The 23823-nt window shown below is 45.9% G+C and overlaps 1 protein-coding gene across 1 annotated transcript; it reads left to right on the top strand.

Annotated features, from left to right (window-relative positions):
* Positions 1 to 1001: 1001 nt before the first annotated feature.
* Drg1 (developmentally regulated GTP binding protein 1) lies at positions 1002 to 22852 on the top strand. Its single transcript, XM_069994497.1, has 9 exons — positions 1002 to 1162; positions 2985 to 3108; positions 4627 to 4802; positions 9362 to 9431; positions 12870 to 13039; positions 15503 to 15633; positions 18978 to 19145; positions 21395 to 21517; positions 22562 to 22852. The coding sequence occupies exons 1-9, from the start codon at positions 1121 to 1123 to the stop codon at positions 22659 to 22661; spliced, it is 1104 nt and encodes a 367-aa protein (XP_069850598.1). The 5' UTR covers positions 1002 to 1120; the 3' UTR covers positions 22662 to 22852.
* The last annotated feature ends 971 nt before the right edge of the window (positions 22853 to 23823 follow it).

The raw sequence follows: 23823 nt of genomic DNA, 5'->3' as shown, positions 1-23823 counted from the left end.
CACCTGACAATGTACTTTCTAGTTTGGAGCTGTAAGCCAAGGAATAGAGTATTTTAGTACGTGCAAAGCCCCAGATTTGGGTTTTCATCCCCTGGATGACAAAACAAGGAAGTAAACAAAAACAATCCCGATGCACTTTCACACACCTATACCTTTATAAATGCACTTGTAAAACAAAACAACAGTGCAGTCACTAGGCAGGTGCAGGTACCGTAGAAAACTGTCCATTTAAAGGAGGATGATGTAGTCAGGTCCCAGACACTCGTTTCTAGTTTACAGGGCAGAAGCGATATTATCTATCCAATTTCCTTACTAAGGACAGTGAACATAGGTTCCATTTCTCTCTCTCTCTCAGTACAAGATGTTGCAAATACTGGTCAATGTTGATAATTACTCATTCATCCATGCATTCATCGTAGCATAATCTATTCGGGGTTCCGGGTAAAGGAAACAAAGTTATTTTGCGAGTGGTGGCATGTTCGTTTTTCAAGAGGAGACGGGCTGAAGATCTCTACGTGAGTGCAGGATGGGTTTTTTCCCCAGCTGTAAATTTAAAAAAAGGGAGATCTCAGAGGGTGCGGGCACGGGAGCGCATTTCCCACCGCCGCCCTAGGCCTGGGATGGTGGTGGTGGTGGTACGGGAGGGAATCGGGCACCAAGGAGCTCGCTACGTGCGGCCCAGAGCGGAGCCAGGCGGCCGGGCGTGGGGCGTGGGGCGCAGGGCGGGCGGGGCGGGGCCGAGCTGCGCGCGACCCTCGGCGCGCTCGAGCGGCTGGACTCTCTGTCCTCCCGCTCCCGCGGGCTCTATGACACCGCCCTGACTGGCGCTGGGGAGGCCGGACCCAGGCGGCCTCTCTGGCCCTCCCGCTCCCGCGGGCTCTATGACACCGCATTGACTCGCGAGACAGGGAGGGGTCAGCGGAGAAGGCAAGAGACTGCCCTTTGCTGTAAAGTCTCGCGGCGAGCCTCTCGTAACACCCTCGCGAGGGTTAGAAAACCCTGCGCCTGCGCACTGCGGCGGCGCCTGGTGGTGAATCTCCGGACCCCGCCGGCTGGCGTGTGAGGCGGGCAGACATCACCCTGGTGGGAGCCGCTGTTTCCGCCCCGTGTACTTGTCACCATGAGCGGGACTTTAGCAAAGATCGCGGAGATCGAAGCCGAGGTAAGAGGCCGGTTCGAGCATCTCCTTCAGAGGCGTCGCTCGGGTCGGCTTTCCCCCCACAGCAGTGTCCGGACCCGGCCCGGGCTCCCGGGTCCTCTCAGTCCGGCGTCCCCGACTCCTCGGCGCGTCTCGGCCGTCCCAGCCACACCTCCGGTCCCGGACTCTCGTCCTTCCGGATTGGGACCCGCGGCCCCCCACCCGCCCCTCAACTTGGGGCCTGGGTGAGGATCCTCGGCTTCCTGCAGCCCGAGGGCCGCCCCTTCCGCGCCCGAGTCACCCCGACTCCCTTCCGTCCTCCCTCACGTCGCCTGGGGCCCGCGACCTGTACTCTCCCCCGTTTGGCTTCTCTCCTGATGTGGCTTTTCTGTGTTTTTTCTTGCTCTTCTGAGCAACACTGACCTGGTTCACATCTGTTAAGACCTTTGCGCATCGTTTCTTAACCACCGCACCTCACCCAGCCATCATCTGTGGGGTTGCCATAACGATGCCCTCTTGCATAGCGTTGATGCAGGCAATACGATTGCCCGAAAAACTGACTTGCTGTTATGTGATTCTATTGAGTGACGTGTTCCAAAGCTTGTGAGCCTCTGTGTGTGTGTGTGTGTGTGTGTGTGTGTGCGTGTGTGCGCGCATGCATGCATGCATGCATGTGCATGCCAGTGTAAGTGCTTGAACTCAGGGCCTACGCCGTGTTTCTTACTTAGCTTTTTCAAGCTTAAGCTTTGTGCTCTATCACTTGAGCCACAGCTTCGCTTCCAGCTTTTTGCTGGTTAGAGATGGGTCTCCAAGACTTTTTTTCTGCATGAGTTGGCTTTGATCCAAAGATTCTCATCTTAGTAGTTAGGACGCCTGGCTTAAGAGCTTTTTTTTTTTTTTAAATGGGCGGCGAAGAGTATGGAGTCTTGAACTCAGGCCCTCCAGCCCGTTCAGCTTCTAGCTCATGATTGGTACTCTACCACTAAAGCCATGCCTCCAACCTGGCTTTGTGCTCTGGAAATTGTCTAGTCAGGCTGGCTTCCACTTGTCATCGTCCACGTCTGAACCTCTTGAATAGCCAGGATTATAGGCATAAGCTGGCTTCAGAGCTTTTTCAAAGCTAGCTTTTTGACCCTGTTTCTGATGGAGCATATGCGGTCCAAGCACTAGAAAATGAATTAGTACATGGGTTTTAGTTTGGACTCTTTATTAGAATTACTTTTTTTTTTTTTTTTTTGGTCAGTAGTGGGGCCTGAACTCTGGGCCTGGGCACTGCCTCTGAGCTCTTCAGCTCAAGGCTAGTGCTCTATCACTTGAGCCACAGGGCCACTTCCTGCTTTTTCTGCTTATATGGTGCTGAGGAATCAAACCCAGGGCCTCATGCATGCAAGGCAAGCACTCTACCACTGAGCCACCTTCCCAGCCCTTAGAATTACTTTTGATATTGTCTTCGGTTGATGGAAATGATGAATTTCACTCTTATTTTTTTGGCTTGTCCTGGGGCTTGAATTCTGGGCTTGGGCTCTGTCCCTGAACTCATTTTGCTCAAGGCTAGCACTCTACCACTTGAGCCACAGCCCCACTTCTGGCTTTTTCTATAATTAGTTGGAGACTGACTAGGAAGGTTTCACAGACTTTCCTTCCCCAGGATGGCGTTGAACCACAGTCCTTAGCTCTCAGCCTCCTGAGTAGCTAGGATTACAGGTGTGAGCCATCAGCACGGGGCTGAGTTTTCACTCCTTTTAAGTCAGACATAGGACTTAGAAAAAACAAAACATTCCCTTATTCTGGGTATTTTTCCTGTGGGAACTGTTTTTAATTTGTTGCTGTGATTCCTCCCTTATAGATGGCTCGGACTCAGAAGAACAAGGCCACAGCACATCACCTAGGGCTCCTTAAGGCTCGCCTTGCTAAGCTTCGTCGAGAACTCATTACTCCAAAAGGTGGTGGTGGTGGTGGACCTGGAGAAGGTTTGTAGTTTGCATCTATATTTTTTTTTGTATAATTCATATCAAAGTAATACATGTATGTGGCTAAAAGTAATTACAGGTTTTCTAAAGTCAATGTGTATTTTCTTGTTTTGTGCAAGTTACAGAGGCTTGAATTCTCGGCCTCTCACTCTTGCTTAGCTTTTTTACTCAAGGCTGTGGGTACTTCCACCTTTCTGCTGGTTAGTTGGAGGTAAGAGTTTCCCTGGACTACCAAAGAGCTTGGATCCTTAGCTCTCAACCTCCTGAGTAGCCAGGATTACAATCAAGAGCCACTAGCTCTTTCTATTTCCTATTTTCTAAGCTTAAATTATTAATTTTTAGTGATACATGGTCTCACCTGTCCTAGGCAAATGCTCTACTACTGAGCCATGCCCCAAGTCCCTAAGCCTGAATTCTTGAATTGTTTATCCTGTTTTTATCTGTTAGTTTCAAAGACAAGCGAATAGTATCTTGAAAGTATGGCTTTCCTTTTCTTTCTTTCATGTGTGTGTTGGTCCTAAGGTTGAAATCAGGGCTGGGACTGAGTTTTTTGTTTTTTTTCTTTGCTCAAAGCTAATGTTCTACCACTTACCACTTGAGCCACAGTTCCATTTACCACCCCCCCACCCCCACCCCTCCAGTGGTGGGGCTTGAACTCTGAGCCTGGGTGCTGTCCATCAACTCTTCAGCTCAAGGCTAGCACTCTACCACTTGAGCCATAGCACCACTTCTGGTTTATTGGAGATAAGAGTCTCCTGGGGACTTTCCTACCTGGGCTTGACTTTGAACCCTGATCCTCAAGTCTCTTGAGTAGCTAGGATTACAGGTATGAGCCACTGGTGCCCAGCTGCACTTACCACTTTTTGGTACTTAATTGAATCTCAGTTCTCAGATCTTAGCCTCCTGTGTAGCTAGGATTACAGGTGTGAGCCACTGGCATCTGGCAATATGATACTTTTTAATTTGCATTTGCACTGATTCAAAATAAATTTACATTGGCTTACAGAATTATGTAAGTTATACCATTAACAATATCAAAATAAGTGAAGAAATTGATGAAAAGGGGAAATGAAAGGGATGCCCAGCGATATAAGACTAGATCCCCAAGGACTTTCCTACCTAGGTTGGTTTTGAACTGTGATCCTCAGCATCTGTGAGACTCTCACTTTCAATTAAACCCCAGAAAACTGGAAGTGGTGCTGTGGCTTAAGTGGTAGAAAGTTAGCATGGAGCAAAAGAGCTCAAGGACAGTGCCCAGGCCCTGAGCCCCTTGACCGACAAAGGAAAAAAAAAAAACAACCAGAAGCGCTCAGAGCACCCCAGCCCTCAGTTCAAGCCCTGTGACAGACGCAAAAGCAACAGCAGCAACAACAACAACACTCATCTCTCTCTCAATTTTTTTGGGTCGGTCATGGGCTTGAACTCTGAACCTGGGTGCTGTCCCACAGCTTTTTAGCTCGAGGTTAGCAGGCGTGGGCCACCAGCACCCGGCTAAGCTCATCTCTTTTTGATGTTTAGGTTTTGATGTGGCCAAGACAGGTGATGCTCGAATTGGGTTTGTTGGTTTTCCATCTGTGGGGAAGTCAACACTACTAAGTAACCTGGCGGGAGTATATTCTGAGGTGGCAGCCTATGAGTTCACTACTCTGACCACTGTGCCTGGTGTCATCAGATACAAAGGTGCCAAGATCCAGGTGAGTAAGGTCTGTGGGTCAAAGAAGGCAAGAAGTCCATTTTTCACTCAGTTAAGCAGCACTGTATTAGAAGCTCATTGAATGCCAGGTCTGGTCTTCCGATCTACTGGTCTTCATTGTTGAGAAAAGATGGATAGTACATAGTACAGTAATACAATGTAATAGTCCCTGTAAAAATACAGAGTGGGTGAGGAAGATTTGGTGAGACAAGGCTTCATATAGAAAGTGACATTGGAGATGAGACTTATTGAGACAGTCTCAATATATAGCCCAAGTTGGCTTCATATTCAACTTTCTTCTCTCGCTTCAACCTCTCTAGTGTTGCACTAATACCTGCACCCCACTAGTGCCTGCACCCCAGCCAGGATATATTTCACCATTGTAACATGAATTTTTGTTAATGTACCTATTAATTGTTCAAAGCAGTTATACCAAGGTATTTTATGCATACACATACTCTACTTTAATCCAGTGATCCTTTGCTTGCTCTTGTTTTCCCTACCTGTTATTCAATAGCTTTCAATGAGTGTGGTTTTGCCATGTCCTTTCACAGACAAAATATATTTGGTATTGTTCACCCTCTAATATTCTGTTTTCCTCTTCCACTTCTAATCCCTTAAGTATTCCCACAATTGCAAACACATTTACACACACACACACACACACACACACCCCATCATGTATGTATTTATGTATATGCTATTTTTTTTTTTTTTTTTTTGTCGGTCGTGGGGCTTGAACTCTGGGCCTGGGCGTTGTCCCTTAGCTCTTCAGCTCAAGGCGAGCGCTCTACCACTTGAGCTACAGCGCCACTTCCGGTTTTCTGGTGGTTTTATTGGAGATAGGAGTCTCACGGTCTCTCCTGCCCGGGCTGGCTTTGAACCGTGATCCTCAGATCTCAGCCTCCTGAGTAGCTAGGATTACAGGCGTGAGCCACCAGCGCCCGGCGTATATGCTATTTTTTAGGTCTAAGCTTTCACATATGAAAGAAAAGATGAGATCTATGTTTCTTCTGAACCTAGCTGACTTTGATGATCATGATGGTTTCCAGATCCATCCATTTCCCTGAAAACAACATAATTTCATTCTTCGAAGAATTTCAGAATTACTGAATAATTCTTTTTAATAATTACTAAATAAGCTGGGCGCTGGTGACTCACGCCTGTAATCCTAGCTACTCAGGAGGCTGAGATCTGAGGATCATGGTTCAAAGCCAGCCTGGGCAGGAGAGACTGTGAGACTCCTATCTCCAATAAACCACCAGAAAACCGGAAGTGGTGCTGTAGCTCAAGTGGTAGAGCACTCGCCTTGAGCTGAAGAGCTGAGGAACAGTGCCCAGGCCGAGTTCAAGCCCTACGACCGACCAAAAAAAAAAAAAAAAATTACTAAATCTTTTTTTTTTTTTGCCAGTCCAAGAGGCTTGAACTCAGGGCCTGAGCACTGTTCCTGAGCTTCTTTTGGCTCAAGGCGAGTACTCTACCACTTGAGCTATAGCGCCACTTCTGTTTTTTTATGTGGTACTGAGGAATCAAAACCAGGGCTTCATGTATGGTAGGCAAGCACTCTACTACTAAGTCTTGTTCCCAGCCCCTGGTTAATTCTTTTTTTTTTGGGGGGGGGGGGCGGCGTTGGTCGTGGGGCTTGAACTCTGGGCTTGGACTCTGTCCCCGAGCTCTTCAGCTCAAGCCCAGCACTCTACACCTTGATCCGCAGGGCCACTTCCAGTTTTCTGGTAGTTAGTTGGAGATCAGAGTCTCAGGAACTTTCCTGCCTGGGCTGGCTTTGAACCATGATCCTCTGATCTCAGCCTCTTGAGTAAGGATTACGGGTGTGAGCGCCCAGCTCACTGATTAATTCTTTATAAATAAGTTACTTATGACTTTATTTTTCCTTATGTACCCATAAGCATGTTTCCCCCCTCAGTTCTAGGGATTGAACTCAGGGTTTGAATGCTGTCCCTGAGCTTCTTTGCTAGCCACAGCTCCACTTCTGGCTTTTTGGTAGTTTATTGCAGATTAAGAGTCTCATGGACTTTATTGCTTTGAACCAAGATCCTTAGATCTAAGCCTACTGAGTAGCTAGGATTGCAGAAGTGAACCATTAGCTCCCAGCTTATATTTATTTTTTGCCGATTCTGGGCCTTGAACTCTGGGCTTGGATGGTGTCCCTGAACTCCTGTTTGCTGAAGGCTAGCACTCTATCACTTGAGCCACAGTGCCACTTCTGTTTTTTTTTTCCTGTGATTAATTATAGATATAGACTTTCCTACCACCCTGGCTTCGAATTTCCTCAGATCTCAGCCTCCTGAGTACTTAGAATTACTGGCACAAGCCACCAGTGCCTAGCTAATTTTTTTTCCTGAGATTTTTTTTTTTGTCAGTCGTGGGGCTTGAACTCTGGGCTTGAGCGCTGTCCCTGCACTCTTCAGCTCAAGTGAGCACTCTACCACTTAAACCACAGTGCCACTTCTGGTTTTCTGGTGTGTTTTTTTTATTGGAGATAAGAGTCTCACGGACTTTTCTTTTCTTTTTTTTTTGGGTCTTGTTGTGGGCCTGAACTCTAGGCCTGGGTGCTGTCCCTCAGCTCTTCAGCTCAAGGCTAGTGCTCTACCAGTTGAGCCACAGTGCCACTTCTGGCTTTTTTCTTTTTTGCTTATGTGGTGCTGGGGAATCGAACCCAGGGCCTCATGTATGCAAGGCAAGTGCTCTACCACTGAGCTACCTTCCCAGCTCTCTCATGGACTTTTCTGCATGGGCTGGCTTTGAAACATGATTCTTAGATCTCGGCCTCCTGAGTAGCTAGGATTACAGGCATCAGCCACCGGCTTCCTGCTGTCCCCAAGATTTTTTTTTTGTGGATTTTCACTATAATGTAGAGTGTGGCCCCCAACTCCTGGGCTCAATTGATTCTCCTGCCTTAGCCTTCTGACTATTTAGTACTACAGTATGTGCTGTCACATTTTTCATCTTGGTTTGTTTAGTATGAGATTGATCCTTCTCTCCCTCTCTCTTCCTTCATAGCCCAAGCTGGCCTAGAACTTGCAGTCCTTCTGCCTCTGTCACCCCCAAGTGCTGGCATTAAGATATTTACCACTGACATGTGAAGTTTATTTTTAACATTTGAGATGATTAAATAATGTCTGATTTAAGTGTGTTTGAAATGATGAAACTCATTCCTATTCCTTTGTGTGGATAATTTAATACTGGCTGTCCAATAGATCTTGGTATTCTCATTTGTTTTTGAAAGATTTTTTTTTTTGGGGGGGGGTCCAGTCGTGGGACCTGAACTCTGGGCCTGGGCGCTGTCCCTCAACTCTTCAGCTCAAGGCTAGCGCTCTACCACTTGAGCCACAGCGCCACTTCTGGCTTTTTTTCCTTTTTGCTTATGTGGTGTTGGGGAATCGAACCCAGGGCCTCATGCATGCAAGGCAAGCACTCTACCACTGAGCCACCTTCCCAGCCCTGTTTTTATCCTCTGTGTCTGTGTGTGTGTATGTGTCGATCGTGGGGCTTGAACTCTGGGCCTGAGTGCTGTCCCTCAGCTCTTCAGCTCAAGGCCAGCGCTCTACACCTTGAGCTACAGCGCCACCTCTGGTTTTCTGATGGGTTATTGGAGATAAGAGTCTCACGGATGGGGCTGGGAAGGTGGCTCAGTGGTAGAGCACTTGCCTTGCATGCATGAGGCCCTGGGTTCGATTCCTTAGCACCACATAAGCAAAAAGAAAAAAGCTGGAAGTGGCGCTGTTGCTCAAGTGGTAGAGTGCTAGCCTTGAGCTGAAGAGCTGAGGGACAGTGCCCAGGCCCAGAGGTCAAGCCCCACGACCGGACCTCCCTGCCGCGCCCAAAAAAAAAAAAAAGAGTCTCATAGACTTTCCTGCCCAGGCTGGCTTTGAACCTCGATCCTCAGATCTCAGCCTCCTGAGCAGCTAGGATTACAGGCGTGAGCCATCGGCACCCAGCTTATCCTAACTATTTTTAAACTGACTCTCAAGAGTTCTTCGATTTTTTTTTTTTTTTTTTTTTTTTTTTTTTTTTTGTCGGTCATGGGGCTTGGATGCTGTCCCTGCGGTCTTCAGCTCAAGACGAGCGCTCTACCACTTGAGCTACAGCACTACTTTCTAGTGGTTTATTGGAAATAGGAGTCTCACAGTCTTTCCTGCCTGGGCTGGCTTTGAACTGCGATCCTCAGATCTCAGCCTCCTGAGTAGCTAGGATTACAGGCGTGAGCCACCGGCCTCTTTGCTTTTTTGATTGGTCCTGGGGCTTGAACTCTGGGCCTGGGTGCTGTCCCTCAGCTCTTCAGCTCAAGACGAGCACTCTACCACTTTGAGCTACAGCTCCACTTCCATTTTTCTGATGGTTAATTGGAGATAAGAGTCTTACAGACTTTCCTGTCTTGGCAATTTTCCTGACCTGGCTGGATTTGAACTGTCATCCTCAGATGTCAGCCTCCTGAATAGCTAGTATTACAGGCATGTGCCACCAGCACCTGGCTGATCTGTTCAGATTTATAATTGGTTGTTTCATTCCCCTTCGCCTTCTCTCTTTTAAATCTTGCAGCTCTTGGATCTTCCAGGTATTATTGAAGGTGCCAAGGATGGGAAAGGTAGAGGCCGTCAAGTCATTGCAGGTGAGTGGTCAGGGTCATTATTCTGGGATGTCACCTGGTAACTTTCTCCAAGGACTATTGTGCTTAGCTATTATTATTATTATTATTATTACTATTATTACTATTGGTTGGTTGTGAGGCTTGAACTCTGGGCCTGGGTAATATCCCTAAGCTCTTCAGCTCAAGGCGAGCACCCTACCTCTTGAGCCACAGCGCCACTTCCAGCTTTTTCTGCTTATTTGGTGCTGAGGAATCAAACCCAAGGCCTCATGCATTCAAGGCAAGCACTCTACCACTGAACCACCTTCCCAGCCCCTAGCCAGCATTTCTGAATAAGTGATTTTCCTTAAAAATCCTGAGTAAGACCTTGGGTTCAAGCCTTGGTATTTAGTTAAAAAAAAAAAAGTGGGCTAGATTCTAAATTGGACATAGAGCCAGGCACTGGTGGCTCATGCCTGCTAGCTACTTAGGAGGCTGAGATTGGAGGATTCCAGTCCAAAAGCCAGCCTGGGCAGAAAAGTCCCTGTGAGACTCTGTATCTCCAATTAACCACTCAAAAACTGGATGTGGAGCTATGGCTCAAAGTGGTAGAGCATTAGCCTTGAGCAAAAGAGTTCAAGGCAGCACCCAGGCTCCAAGTTCAAGCCCCACAACCAAAGATAAATATATAAATAACTTGGACATAGATTTTTTCCTGAAGGGTTGCTGATGCAACTTTGTTGTTGTTTTTTTTTCTTGTAAACATGAAAGTTAGTAATATGACAGAATATAGAATAGACATTTTTAGCTCTGCTTTAGCCTGTTTAGTTTGCTTATAAACTTTAAAATTCTAATTTATGCTGGGCACCGGTGCAGTGGCTCATGCCTGTAATCCTAGCTATTCAGGAGGCTGAGATCTGAGGATCACGGTTCAAAGCCAGTCCAGGCAGGAAAAGCTGAGAAACTCTTTATCTCCAATAAACCACTCAGAAAACTGGAAGTGGCATTGTGGCTCAAGTGGTAGAGTGCTATCCTTGAGCTGAAAAGCTGAAGGACAGTGCCCAGGCCCAGAGTTAAAGCCCCATGATCCGACCAAAAAAAAAAAAAAATCTAATTATCTAATTTATGCTTATTTTTACAAAATAGGGTATTAAAAAAAATATTAGAGATGTTTTTAGAGACTGGGAATGTGGCTCAGTAATAGATTGCTTGCCTTGCATGCATGAGGCCCTGGGTTTGATTCCTCAGCTCCACATAAGCAGAAAAAGCTGGAAGTGGCACTGTTGCTCAAGAGGTAGAGTGCTTGCCTGGAGCTGAAGAGCTGAGGGACAGCGCCCAGACCCAGAATTCAGGCCCCACAATGGAGAAAATAATAAAAATAAATAAAATCTTGGGGTGGGAAGGTGGCTCAGTAGTAGAGTGCTTGCCTTGCATGCGTGAGGCCCTGGGTTCGATTCCTCAACATCACATAAGCAGAAAAAGCTGGAAGTAGTGCTGTGGCTCCAGTGGTAGGGCGCTAGCCTTGAGCTGAAGAGCTGAAGGACAGCACCCAGGCCCAGAATTCAGGACCCACGACTGGCAAAAAAAAGAAAAATAAAAAGAACCTGGGTCCTGGTGGTTCACATTTGTAATCATAGCTTTTTAGGAGGCTGAGATCTGAGGATCATGGTTCAAAGCCAGCCTGGGCAGAAAAGTCTGTGATAAGCTTAACCTCCAATTAACCACCAGAAAACTCAGAAAACTGGAAGTGGCGTTGTAGCCCAAAAGTGGTAGAGTGCTAGCTTTGAATGAAAAAGCTGAGGGACAGTGCCCAGGCCCTGAGTTCAAGTCCTATGACTGACAAAAAAATAAAAATAGAATTTTCCTAGGTATTCATATTATTATTTTTCTCCTGGCCCTGGGGCTTGCTCAGGTTCTGGGCACTGTCCCTGAGCTTTTTTTTTTTTTTTGTCGGTCGTGGGGCTTGAACTCTGGGCCTGGGCGCTGTCCCTCAGCTCTTCAGCTCAAGGCGAGCGCTCTACCACTTGAGCTACAGCGCCACTTCCGGTTTTCTGGTGGTTTATTGGAGATAGGAGTCTCACAGTCTCTCCTGCCCAGGCTGGCTTTGAACCGCGATCCTCAGATCTCAGCCTCCTGAGTAGCTAGGATTACAGGCGTGAGCCACCAGCGCCCGGCTTCCCTGAGCTTTTTTGCTCAAGCCTAACGTTCTACTACTTGAACCACAGCTCTCCTTCCGGCTTTTTGTTGATTAATTGGAGATAAGTGTCTCCTGCACTTGCCTGCTTGGGCTGGTTTCAAACTGTGGTTCTCATATCTCAGCCTCGTGAGTAGGTAAAATTATAGGTGTGAGCCACTAATGCCCAAGCCAAATTCCTTATATTTGAATTTCTTTTCTTTTTTAATACTGGGGATGAAACCCAGGATATTGCACTTGCTGGGGTAGAGCTTTGCTCCTGACCTACATCCTGACCTATCCTTTTTTTTTTTTTTTTTTTTGTCTGTTGTGGGGCCTGAACTCTGGGCCTGGGTGCTCTTCAGCTCAAGGTGAGCACCACTTTGGTTTTCGAGTGGTTTATTGGAGATAAGAGTCTCACAGACTTTCCTTGCCCAGGCTGGCTTTGAACTGTGGTCCTCAGATCTCAGCCTCCTGAGTAACTAGGATTACAGGCATGAGCCACCGGCGCCGGCTCCTGCCCTATTCTTTATATTTGAATTTTTATACTGAGTGTGTCTTTTTTTTTTTTTTTTGTCGGTCGTGGGGCTTGAACTCTGGGCCTGGGCGCTGTCCTTCAGCTCTTCAGCTCAAGGCGAGCGCTCTACCACTTGAGCTACAGCGCCACTTCCGGTTTTCTGGTGGTTTATTGGAGATAGGAGTCTCACGGTCTCTCCTGCCCGGGCTGGCTTTGAACCGCGATCCTCAGATCTCAGCCTCCTGAGTAGCTAGGATTACAGGCGTGAGCCACCAGCGCCCGGCTGAGTGTGTCTTTTTTAAGCCAGAAAAATAATTGTTTTTGGTTGTGGGGCTTGAACTTTGGGCCTGGGCGCTGTCCCTTCTACAGCTCAAGGCTAACACTCTACCACTTGAGCCTCAGTGGCACTTCTGGTTTTCTGAGTGGTTTATTGGAGATAAGAGTCTCATGGACTTGACTGTGCGGCTGGTTTTGAACCATGATCTTCAGATCTTGCTTCCTGAGTAGCTAGGATTACAGACATGAGCCACTGGTGCCTGGCAAAAATAATTGTTAATATACTACACAGCTGGGCTGGGAAGGTGGCTCAGTGGTAGAGTGCTTGCCTTGATTGCATGAGGCCCTGGGTTTAATTCCTCAGCACCACACAAACAGAAAAAGCATTTCATGTGTGTATATTGAAGAAATAATCCTTCATTTCCTAAGTGTAGGGGGAAAGTTACCTCTCTTTAGAATCACACTTTTGTTTTGGTATAATTAATTTAAAATATTTTTATTTCTATCTTTTCAGTGGCTCGAACATGTAATTTGATTTTGATTGTTTTGGATGTCCTGAAGCCCTTGGGACATAAGAAAATCATTGAAAATGAGTTGGAAGGCTTTGGCATTCGCTTGAACAGCAAACCTCCCAATATTGGCTTTAAGAAGAAAGACAAAGGAGGCATTAATCTTACAGCCACTGTAAGTGGGCAAGGTAATATGGGGAAGGCTGTGACTTTTCAGCAACCTGTAGGAGAGAAAAAAATGTAAAAAGTTAAGCACAATAAATCAGTGAAGAACTGATTGCTTACTAGACCAAGGCTCTAAAATTGGATAGATGAGAAGTGATTATGGAAAGATTCTAAGAGAAGCCAATAAAGCCATCTGCTGGTGGCTCCTGTAATCCTAACTACTCAGGAGGTTGATTTAAGGATCAAGGTTTGAAGCCAGACCGGGCAGGAAAGTCCATGAAACACTCTCTCTCTCTCTCTTTTTTTTTTTTTTGGGGGTGGTGGTGGGGCTTGAACTCTGGGCTTGGGCGCTGTCCTTGCACTCTTCAGCTCAAGGCCAGCGCTCTACTGCTTGAGCCACAGCGGCACGGTTTCTAGTGGTTTATTGGAGATAAGAGTCTCACGGACTTTCCTGCCGGGGCTGGCTTTGAACCTCAATCCTCAGATCTCAGCGTCCTGAGTAGCTAGGATTACAGGTGTGAACCACTGGTGCTGGCTCCATGAAACTCTTATCTCTAGTTAATCACCCAGAAAGCTGGAAGTGGAGCTGTGGCTCAAGTGGTAGAGTGTTAGCCTTGAGCAAAAAAGCCCAGGGACAGCTGGGCACCGGTGGCTCATGCTTGTAATCCTAGCTACTCAGGAGGCTGAGATCTGAGAATCTCAGTTCAAAGCCAGCCCAGGCAGGAAAGTCCATGAGACTCTTTTTGCCAATAAACCACTAGAAAACCGGAAGTGGCACTGTGGCTCAAGTGGTAGAGTGCTAGCCTTGAGCTGAAGTGCACAGGGACAGCGCCCAGGCCCAGAGTTCAAGCCCCACCACCAAAAAATAAAAAAAAATAAAGCCTAGGGACAGAGCCTAGTTCCTGAGTTCAATCCCCAGGACTAGCACACAAACACAAAGAAGCCAAACACAGCATGAACTGTGGTTCATGCCTATAATCTTAGGCTCATAACTCACAAAAACGAAGTTAGAGCTGGATGTTTTTCCTCATTTGTGGAAGCTAGAACTAAAGGCTATGCATTCAGTGGAACTTCCAGATTATATCGGGATCTGATGGGTGGAGGGGTGGAGGGAAAAACAAAGATGGAGAGTGAATAATTTCAAAATACATTGCAAGTATGTGATGATGGTATTGTAGCCAAAGGATTTCACCATGGTAATTCAGACAGGCGTATATTTAAATCAGAATTAATCCTACTGCTTTCTTTTTTATTAGTTTTTTAATAAAATCATATATTCTAATGAATACATTAACTGTTCAAGGTGGTTGCATTGTGACATTTTCATGCATACTTTCTGTCCTTTACTCTCTTCCTTTTAAAATAATTTCAACAGGTTTCACTGCTCCATTTTCATATATGCAAGTTACTTTGGCTATATTCAGCTTCATTCATTCTGTCAGTTCCCCTCTCCAATTCCACTGTTTATCACCTCTCCCCTGTGTCCCCCCCACCCCCCACCCCCAGTTCCTTCCAAACAGGGCCTATTCTACTTTCCTGTCATTATTTTTTTCTGGTTTTGGGGCTTAAACTCAAGGCCTGAACACTGTCCCTCGGCATTTTTTGTTTTTGTTCTTGGAGCTTGAACTTGGGGCCTGGGCCTTGTCCTTGATCTCTTTATGCTGAAGGTTAGCAGTCTACCATTTTAAGCCACAGCTCCACTTTCGGTTTTTGGTGGTTAATAAGAGTCTCATGGACTTTCCTGCCTGGGCTGGCTTTGAATCCTGATCCTCAGATCTCAGTCTCCACAGTAGCTAGGATTACAGGTAGGAGCCACTAGTGCTCAGCTTCCCAGAGCTTTTAAAAGCTCAAGACTAGAACTCCACCACTTGAGCCATGTCTCCATTTCTGGCTTTTGGTGGTTAACTGAAGATCAGAATCTTATGGACTTTCCTTCCCTGGATGTCTTTGAATTGTGATCCACAGATCTCAGCCTCCTGAGTAGTAGGATTATAGGTGTTATCCACTGGCACCTGCCTAATTAGTTCCCTAACTTTGCATTCTGAGATGCTGAATATAAGGCCTCAACTTACAAATTTTAGATTACAGGGGCTGGAATGGGGGTGGAGTACAGGATACAAGTTCATTAAACCACCTTCCTTTGAGTTCAGAAAGATTTTTGGTTTTTAGTTATTTTCTACTAAAAGTTGTTCATGTAAGATAAGTCTCCCTCTTTCTCCCTCTCTTTCTCTCCCCCTCTCTCCCTCCTTCCCTCCCTCCCTCTCATCTCTCCATTCCTTCCCCTTCCCCTCCCCCCCCCCCACCTTGGTCCTGAGGCTTGAACTCAGGGCCTGAGCATTGTCCCTGAGCCACTGGTACTAGGCTGGAACAGTGTCTTCAGTAATGAGTTTGCACCTTAGTTAGAATTATCCAGGTAGGTATGCAGTATTCCTGGCTCCCCCTTTGGTTAGGTCTTGCTTTCTATGTCCCTTAGTGCCCTCAAAGTGAGCTGGATGCTGAAACTGTGAAGAGCATTCTGGCTGAATACAAAATTCACAATGCTGATGTGACTTTGCGGAGCGATGCCACAGCTGATGACCTCATTGATGTGGTAGAAGGAAACAGGTATGAACTAGGTGTGCCTGATTTTGAATTTGAAGCCTTATGATGGAAGCATTGCATCATGAATTTGAGAGATGTGAATTCTAACTTCAGTTGTGCTACTATTTTAATTGTATGCATTGATTTCTTCAGCTCCCAGATGAGGAGTTGATCCTTTGATGATTCAGATTCTCCATTGCAGTTACTTGTGAAGTCATCTGTCTTATAAGCTCTTTTAAGTGGTGGTTAAAAATAGGTCATTTTGGGGCTGGGAAGGTGGCTCAGTGGCAGAGCTCTTGCCTTGCGTGCATGAGGCCCTGCACCACATAAGCAAAAAGAAAAAAACCGGAAGTGGCACTGTGGCTCAAGTGGTAGAGCGCTAGCCTTGAGCTGAAGAGCTGAGGGACAGAGTTCAGGCCCCACAACCGGACCCCCCCCCCCCCCCCCGCAAAAAAAAAATAGGTCATTTTACTCCCAGAATGAACAAAGGGTCGGGTAACATCTATTCTGTCCAAACCAAAGTTTCATAACTGAAAACATACTTCATGTGACATTGCTACTATTAAAATTTGAATCCTAGGGCTGGGAAGGTGGCTCAGCTTGAGTGCTTTCCTTGCATGCATGAGGCCCTGGGTTCGATTCCTCAGCACCACATAAGCAGAAAAAGCTGGAAGTGGTGCTGTGGCTCAAGTGGTAGAGTGCTAGCCTTGAGCTGAAGAGCTGAGGGACAGCGCCCAGGCCCAGAGTTCGAGCCCCACGACAAGCCAAAAAAAATAAATAAAAATAAAATTTGAATCCTAGTATTTGAAATTTTTTTTTTTGCCAGTTGTGGGGCTTGAAGCCTGGGTGCTGTCCCTCAGTTCTTTACCTCAAAGAGTGTGCTCTACCATTTGAGCCACAGCACTACTTCTGGTTTTCTAGTCGTTTATTGGAGACAAGAGTTTCACAGACTTGCCCGGGCTGGCTTTGAACTGTGATCCTCCATCTCAGCTTCTTGAGTAGCTAGAATTACAGCTGTGAGCCACCAGCGCCCAGCTTTGAATATAATCTTTTTTTTTTTTTTTTGGTCAGTTATGGGGCCTGAACTCTGGGCCTGGGCACTGTCCCTCAGCTCTTCAGCTCCAGGCTAGCACCCTACCACTAGAGCCACAGTGCCACTTCCAGCTTTTTCTGCGTATGTGGTGCTGAAGAATAGAACCCAGGGCCTTCATGCAAGCGAGGCAAGCACTCTACCACTGAGCCACCTTCCCAGCCCTGAATATAATCTTTTAAAGTTATCTGCCTTCCTTTCCCTCCTTCCCTCCCTCCTTTCCTTCCTTTCCCTCCCTCCCTCCCTCATTCCCTTCCTCCCTCTCTCCCTCCCTTCTTTCCTTCCTTTTTTTTTTTTAACAGTTGTAAGGCTTGAACTCAGGGCCTAGGCACTGTCCTTGCGCTCTTTTGCTCAAGGAGAGGCCTACCAATTTGAGCCACAGTTCCACCTCTGGTTTTTGAGTGGTTAATTGGACTTTTTTGCTCAGGCTGGCTTGGATCAGTGATCCTCAGATCTCAGCCTCCTGAGTAGCTAGGATTACAGGCATAAAGCACCACTGCCCTGCTCAAATGGAGGGCCTGGGAAGGTGGCTCAGTGGTAGAGTGCTTGCCTTGTATGCTTGAGGCCCTGGGTTCGATTCCTCAGCACCACATAAGCAGAAAAAGCTGGAAGTGGTGCTTTGGCTCAAAAAATAAAGCAGCCGGGTGTTAGTGGCTCACGCCTATAATCCTAGCTACTCAGGAGGCTGAGATCTGAGGATCGCGGTTCAAAGCCAGCCCGGGCAGGAGAGACCGTGAGACTTCTATCTCCAATAAACCACCAGAAAAACCAGAAGTGGTGCTGTAGCTCAAGTGGTAGAGCACTCGCCTTGAGCTGAAGAGCTGAGGGACAACGCCCAGGCCCAGAGTTCAAGCCCCACGACCGACCAAAAAAAAAAAAAAATAAAGCAGGCTATGTGCCAATGACTTATAACTGTAATCTTAGCTGATCAGCAGGTTGAACTCAGTAGCTTACACAGCAAAAGTCCATGAGATTCCATCTTCAAAATATATACCAAAAGGTTCGGCCTAGAGATGTAGCTCTAATAGTAGACCAGAAGCTGAACATGAAAGCCAAGAAAGACTGAGGCCTTGAGTTCGAATCCCCATTACAGCTAAATAAAAAGGTTGGAGGCATAATTCAAGTTGTCTATCAAATTTAAGGTCCTGAGTTTAAACCTCAGCACTGCGAGAGAGAGCAAGAAGGAGGAGGAGGAAGGGGAGAAGAAGAAGAAGGAGAAAACAGATACATGTACATCCTTTCAAAAAAAAATGGAGTACTTGATATCTTCCTGAATAGGCATATATTACCATGCCCTGCTGCTTATACTTAGTTTTTAAAATTTGTACTGATAGGGCTGGGAAGTTGGCTCAGTGGTAGAGCGCTTGCCTTGCATGCCTGAGGCCCTGGGTTCGAATCCTCAGCACCACATAAGCAAAAAGAAAAAAGCCGGAAGTGGCGCTGTGGCTCAAGTGGTAGAGCACTAGCCTTGAGCTGAAGAGCTGAGGGACAGTGCTCAGGCCCAGAGTTCAGGCCCCACAACCGGACCAAAAAAAAAAAATTTGTACTGATACCCAGACTTGAACTCAAGGCTTAGAGCTCTCACTCGACATTTTCACTCATGGTTGATGCTCTCTACTACTAGAGTCATCATACCTCTTAGTTGCATCATTTTGCTGGCTAATAGGAAGGAGATAAGAGTTTTGAGGATTGGTCTGTCTGAACTGGCCTCAAACCTGGATCCTTAGACTTGAGTGGTTAGAACTGTGGGTGTGGCCCCCAGCGCTCAGTATAGTAACATTTTCAAAACAGCTTTGCTGGGTGTTAGAAGTGTTCACCTATAATCCTAGCTACTTAGGTGGCTGAGATCTTAGGATAACAGTTCCAAGCCAGTCTGGCAGAAAAGTTCATCACTACTACAAAAGCCCGAAGTGGAGCTGTGACTTAAGTGGTAGAGCACCAACTATAAGCAAAAAAGTCAAGGACAGTGCTCAGGCCCTGAGTTCAAGGCCCAGGACTAGCACACACAAAACAAAACAACAAAACCCCCAGCTTTGTATCATATCACTTTCCCAGGAACTAGTTGCATGCTTTGAACTAGCACCTGAATTTAATTTCTCAAATTTATAGTCTTTGAACATCTACTTTGAGAAGCCTTTAGTTTAGACTTATTTAGTAGGAAACCATTTTTGTTGTTATTGTTGGGAGCTGCTGCCTCTGATTCAGGATCTGGTTTAAGTAGTAATAGTCACCAACTTGACTCTTGTCAAAAGCTGCAAATCTGGTTTTTCTTTTATAGAGTATATATCCCTTGTATCTATGTGTTAAATAAGATCGATCAGATCTCCATTGAGGAATTGGATATTATCTACAAGGTACCACACTGTGTACCCATCTCTGCCCATCACCGCTGGAATTTTGATGACCTGTTGGAAAAGATCTGGGATTATTTGAAACTAGTGAGAATGTAAGTCTTTGTGAATGAGTTAATGTTGCTATAAAAATTAAGTAGCTAGGTGCCAGTGGTTTATGCCTGTAATCCGAGCTACTCAGGAAGCTGAGATCTGAAGAGCACAGTTCAAAGCCAGCTTGGGTAGGAAAGTTCATGAGACTTACGTCCAGTTAACCACCAGAAAACCGGAAGTGGCACTGTGGCTCAAGTGGTAAAGTGTTCATCTTGAGCTGAAGAGCTCAGGGACAGCGCCTAGGCCCATAGTTAGTAAGCCCCACAACCACCAAGAAAATTAAGTTGTCTTAAAGTGATAGCTTCTGGGCTCATTAACAAAATTTGTCTTTTTTTTTTTTTTTTGTCAGTCATGGGTCTTGAACTCTGGGCCTGGGCGCTGTCTCTGAGCTCTTCAGCTCAAGGTAAGAGCGCTACCACATGAGCCACGCACCACTTCTGGTTTTCTGGTGGTTAATTAGAGATAGGAGTCTCATGGACTTTCCTGCCCGGGCTGGCTTTGAACCTTGATTTTCAAATCTCAGCCTCTTGAGTAGTTAGGATTACAGACATGAGCCACCAGTACCCGACAAATTTATCTCTTTTTGAAGATAGAAGTAAATTGGTATCAGGGCTGGGAAGGTGGCTCAGTGGTAGAGTGCTTGCCTTGCATGCATGAGGCCCTGGGTTTGATTCCTCAGCACCACATAAGCAAAAAAAAAAAGTCAGAAGTGGCTCTGTGGCTCAAGTGGTAGAGCGCTAACCTTGAGCTGAAGAGCTGAGGGACAGTGCCCAGGCCCAGAGTTCAGGCCCCACGACCGGACCCAAAAAAAAAAAAAAAAAAAGAAGTAAATTGGTTTCTATCATTTATTAGGTCTTTTTCTTTGTGTGTGCCACTTCTGGAGCTTGAACTCGTGGTCTAGGTACTGGCTGTTTCAGGTTTTTGCTCTGTTAGTGATAGTTCCGTGTCTGGCTTTTTGGTAGTTAATTGGAGATAAGTCTCAGACTTCTTTCTGGGCTGGTTTTGGACCATGATCTTCAGATCTCAGCCTCCTGAGTAGATATGATATTAGACCTGAGACACTGTTACTCAGCCTTATTTTTTGGGGGGGGGTCAGTTGTGGAACTTGAGCTCAGTGCCTGGTTGCTGTCCCTGAGCTCTTTTGCTCAAGGTTAGCACTCTACCACTTTGAGCCACAGTTCTACTTCTGGTTTTCTTGTGATTTATTTGGAGATAAAAATTGAGTGGACTTCCAGGCTGTCATTGAACAGCAATCCTCATATCTCAGCCTCCTGAGTAGCTAGGATTATAGTCATGGGCTACTGGGTCTGGCTTTTTTTTTTTTTTTTTGGGTCTGGTCATGGGGCCTGAACTCTGGGCCTGGGCGCTGTTCCTCAGCTCTTCAGCTCAAGGCTAGCACTCTACCACTTGAGCCACAGCGCCACTTCCAGCTTTTTTCTGCTTATGTGGTGCTGAGGAATCGAACCCAGGGCCTCAGGCATGCAAGGCAAGCGCTCTACCACTGAGCCACCTTCCCAGCCCTGGGTCTGGCTTTTTTTAAAGACAGGTTTCTTTGTACCCAAAGCTTGTCTTGACTTAATATCCTCTTTAGCTTCCTGGGTGCTGAATTATAAGAAAGCTGCTACCATTCCTACATTATTTATATTAAGGGCACTTTTCTCCTCAGGTAAGATATCCTGGTCTGATCACAGGGATAATGGAGGTTTGGTTAGCATTTACAACATTCATCATTGTATAAGGTGATTGTGCCCAGTGCCGGTGGCTCAGGCCTGTAATCCTAGCTACTCAAGAGGCTGACATCTGAGGATCACTGTTTGAAGCCAGTCTAGGCAGGAAAGTTGTGAGACTTTTATCTCCAATTGATCGCAGAAAAAGCTGGAAGTGGCGCTGTGACTCAAGTGGTAGAGTGAGCCTTGGGTGAAAGGAGCTTGGGGATAGTATCCGGGCCAGAGTTTAAGCCCTAGGACTGGCCAAAAAAAAAAAAAAAATTAATTAAAAAATAAAAATAAGGGACTGGGAAGATGGCTTAGTGGTAGAGTGCTTGCCTTGCATGCATGATGCCCTGGGTTTGATTCCTCAGCACCACATAAACAGAAAAGGCCAGAAATGGTGTTGCGGCTCAAGTGGTAGGGCACTGGCCTTGAGCTGAAGAGATAAGGGACAGTGCTCAGACTCAGATTTCAGACCCCATGACTTGGGGGGAAAAAAGAAATGAAAAGGTTATGATCTTTGTGTCCTCTCTGTTTTTTAGTTACACTAAACCCAAAGGCCAGTTACCAGATTATACATCTCCAGTGGTTTTGCCTTACTCCAGGACCACAGTGGAGGATTTCTGCATGAAGATTCACAAAAATCTTATCAAGGAATTCAAATAGTAAGTATCATGGGCTTGTGGTGCTCTTTTTCCTTGTGAGCTACTGATTGCACTAGTAATTCAAATTAAAACTCTGGCAAGGCAAGCGCTCTACCATTGAGCCACCTTCCCAGCCCTCTGTTTTTTATTTTTATTTATTTATTTTTTATTTTTTGGAGGAGGGTGGGGGTTCCGGTCGTGGGGCCTGAACTCTGGGCCTGGGCGCTGTCCTTCAGCTCTTCAGCTCAAGGCTAACACTCTACCATTTGAGCCAAAGTGCCACTTTTTTTTTTTTTTTCCTGCTTATGTGGTGCTGAGGAATCGAACTCAGGGCCTCATGCATGCACAGCAAGCGCTCTACCACTGAGCCACCTTCCCAGCCTGATAGTCTGTTTTTTAATCCGGTTAGTTTTGAAGTGCAGTTCTCTGACCTCAGCTTTCTGAGTAGCTAGGATTACATGTGAAAATAAGTAGTACTTAGCCCATTTCATGTTTTCATTTTTTAAATCCTTTGAATTTTACAGCATAATGCATGCTACTTCTCAGTCACCCTACCACTTGAGCCATACCTCCGGCCCTTTGGTTATTTTTGGGAGATCTTGCTTCTTGGTTGGGCTAGCCTGTATTACATTCCTCCTATTTACACTTCTTGCGTGACAGGCATGTACCACCAAGCCTATTGAGGTGGCATCTTGCTAAATTTTTGCCTGGGCTGGACTTGAACTTTGAAATCTGCTTCTCTATTAACTGGAATTACAGACAAAAGGCACTGTACATAGCTTGACTTTTCCTTTCTTAAAATGACTCTGGAATAAAAGAAACCATACAACTCCTTTTGGAAGTCTTTGCAACCTTATATAAGAAGGCTCCAGGGCGTCACACTGCTAGAGAAGTTTTAACACCTTGACTTTGAGTGTGATCCTGGGAGAATGGACTTTTGTTGTGGCCAGTTTGTGATTTAAGATCTGGGATGCTAAATCTCACAAGGTTTTCACCAAGGCAGCTAGAGCAGAGCTAGATTGTTGTTTACAGTTTTGTGTTTTTTATTTTTTCCCTTCCATACAGTGCTCTGGTCTGGGGTCTGTCTGTGAAACATAACCCTCAAAAAGTCGGTAAAGATCATACGTTGGAGGATGAAGATGTCATTCAGATTGTAAAGAAGTGAAACCTCTTCATGATCTGCTGGACCAGCAGCAGCTTTCCCCATAGCCAAGCTCCCCCTCAGTTCTTCTGGATACAGAAACGGGGGTGGGTGGGAGATAAGGCATCCAAACTGGAACACCACCTGTCTCACCTTGGTCTCACCTTCCATGTTGAACTGCATAAAGGATCTGTTAGGCCTCTTGGCTAGGTGCAGTTCCTGTGTCATTGTCAGATTTGTTTGGGGATGGGCTAAATGTGGCAGGGCAAGTACATAAAGGGAGGCAGTTGCTGACAAAGTACTTGGCAGATTGGCTTTGGCATGATATTTAATATCTGACTTGATTGTAGTGATGGGAGACCTTTCCACCTGGATGTGGTCTTCAATCCTGTCCAGTGTTCTCTCCCCCCGCTTCCCCCCATGATCCTAGAGAGAAGACTGACTTGATCTAAGTTGACTGCTACAAAGCTGGCCATGCTGGGAGATTGTATATACAGTAGGGCAGTAGAGTAAGCTGCTGTGGCCAGATTGGGGTTTGAATTTTAAGTCTACTTCCAAATTACCTGGGAAACTCTGAAGCATTTACTCAACATTTATGAACCTTAGTTCTATCATGTGACACGGGAACAACAGTAGGTGGTGATAAAGATATTGTGAATTGCTTATAGCATCTGGCATACAAATATTGAGTGGATGTTAGCTCCTGTTATCACTGGACTCTTTCCTTTCCTGGGCCCACTGTATTTTTTAAGTGTTGAGCTGAACCAGCTGCTCATCTTGCCAGCCAGCCCTTTTTTTTTTTTATTTATTTTTTATTTTTTATTGTAAAGATACTATGCAGAGGGTTACAGTTAGATGAGTAAGGTAATGAGTACACTTCCTATTGAGCATTGTTACCCCCTCCATTGTTTTCCCCCTACCATCCCTTCCCTCCCTACCTTCCCCGAGCTTTTTTTTTTTTTTTTTAATTGTGATTAAGTGATTACATAGTTTCCCAAATTTCACAGTATTGTGGAATAATGATGCTCATTTAAAGTCACAAGTTCATTCTAACTTTCCTGGAGCAAATTGTCTATCACAGTCTATAACATATAATGGTGTACACATATATACACCATACATGTGATCAGCAGCATGGGGGAATTTAGTAGTGGTTCGACCAGATGAATGGGAGTTCTTTGTTTCT

Source organism: Dipodomys merriami, unplaced genomic scaffold (assembly GCF_024711535.1).
Source record: "Dipodomys merriami isolate MVZ:Mamm:240054 unplaced genomic scaffold, mDipMer1.0.p SCAF_45, whole genome shotgun sequence".
NCBI lineage: Eukaryota > Metazoa > Chordata > Mammalia > Rodentia > Heteromyidae > Dipodomys > Dipodomys merriami.
The sequence above is the reverse complement of the archived record's forward strand: the minus strand, read 5'-3'. Positions and strand labels throughout refer to the sequence as shown.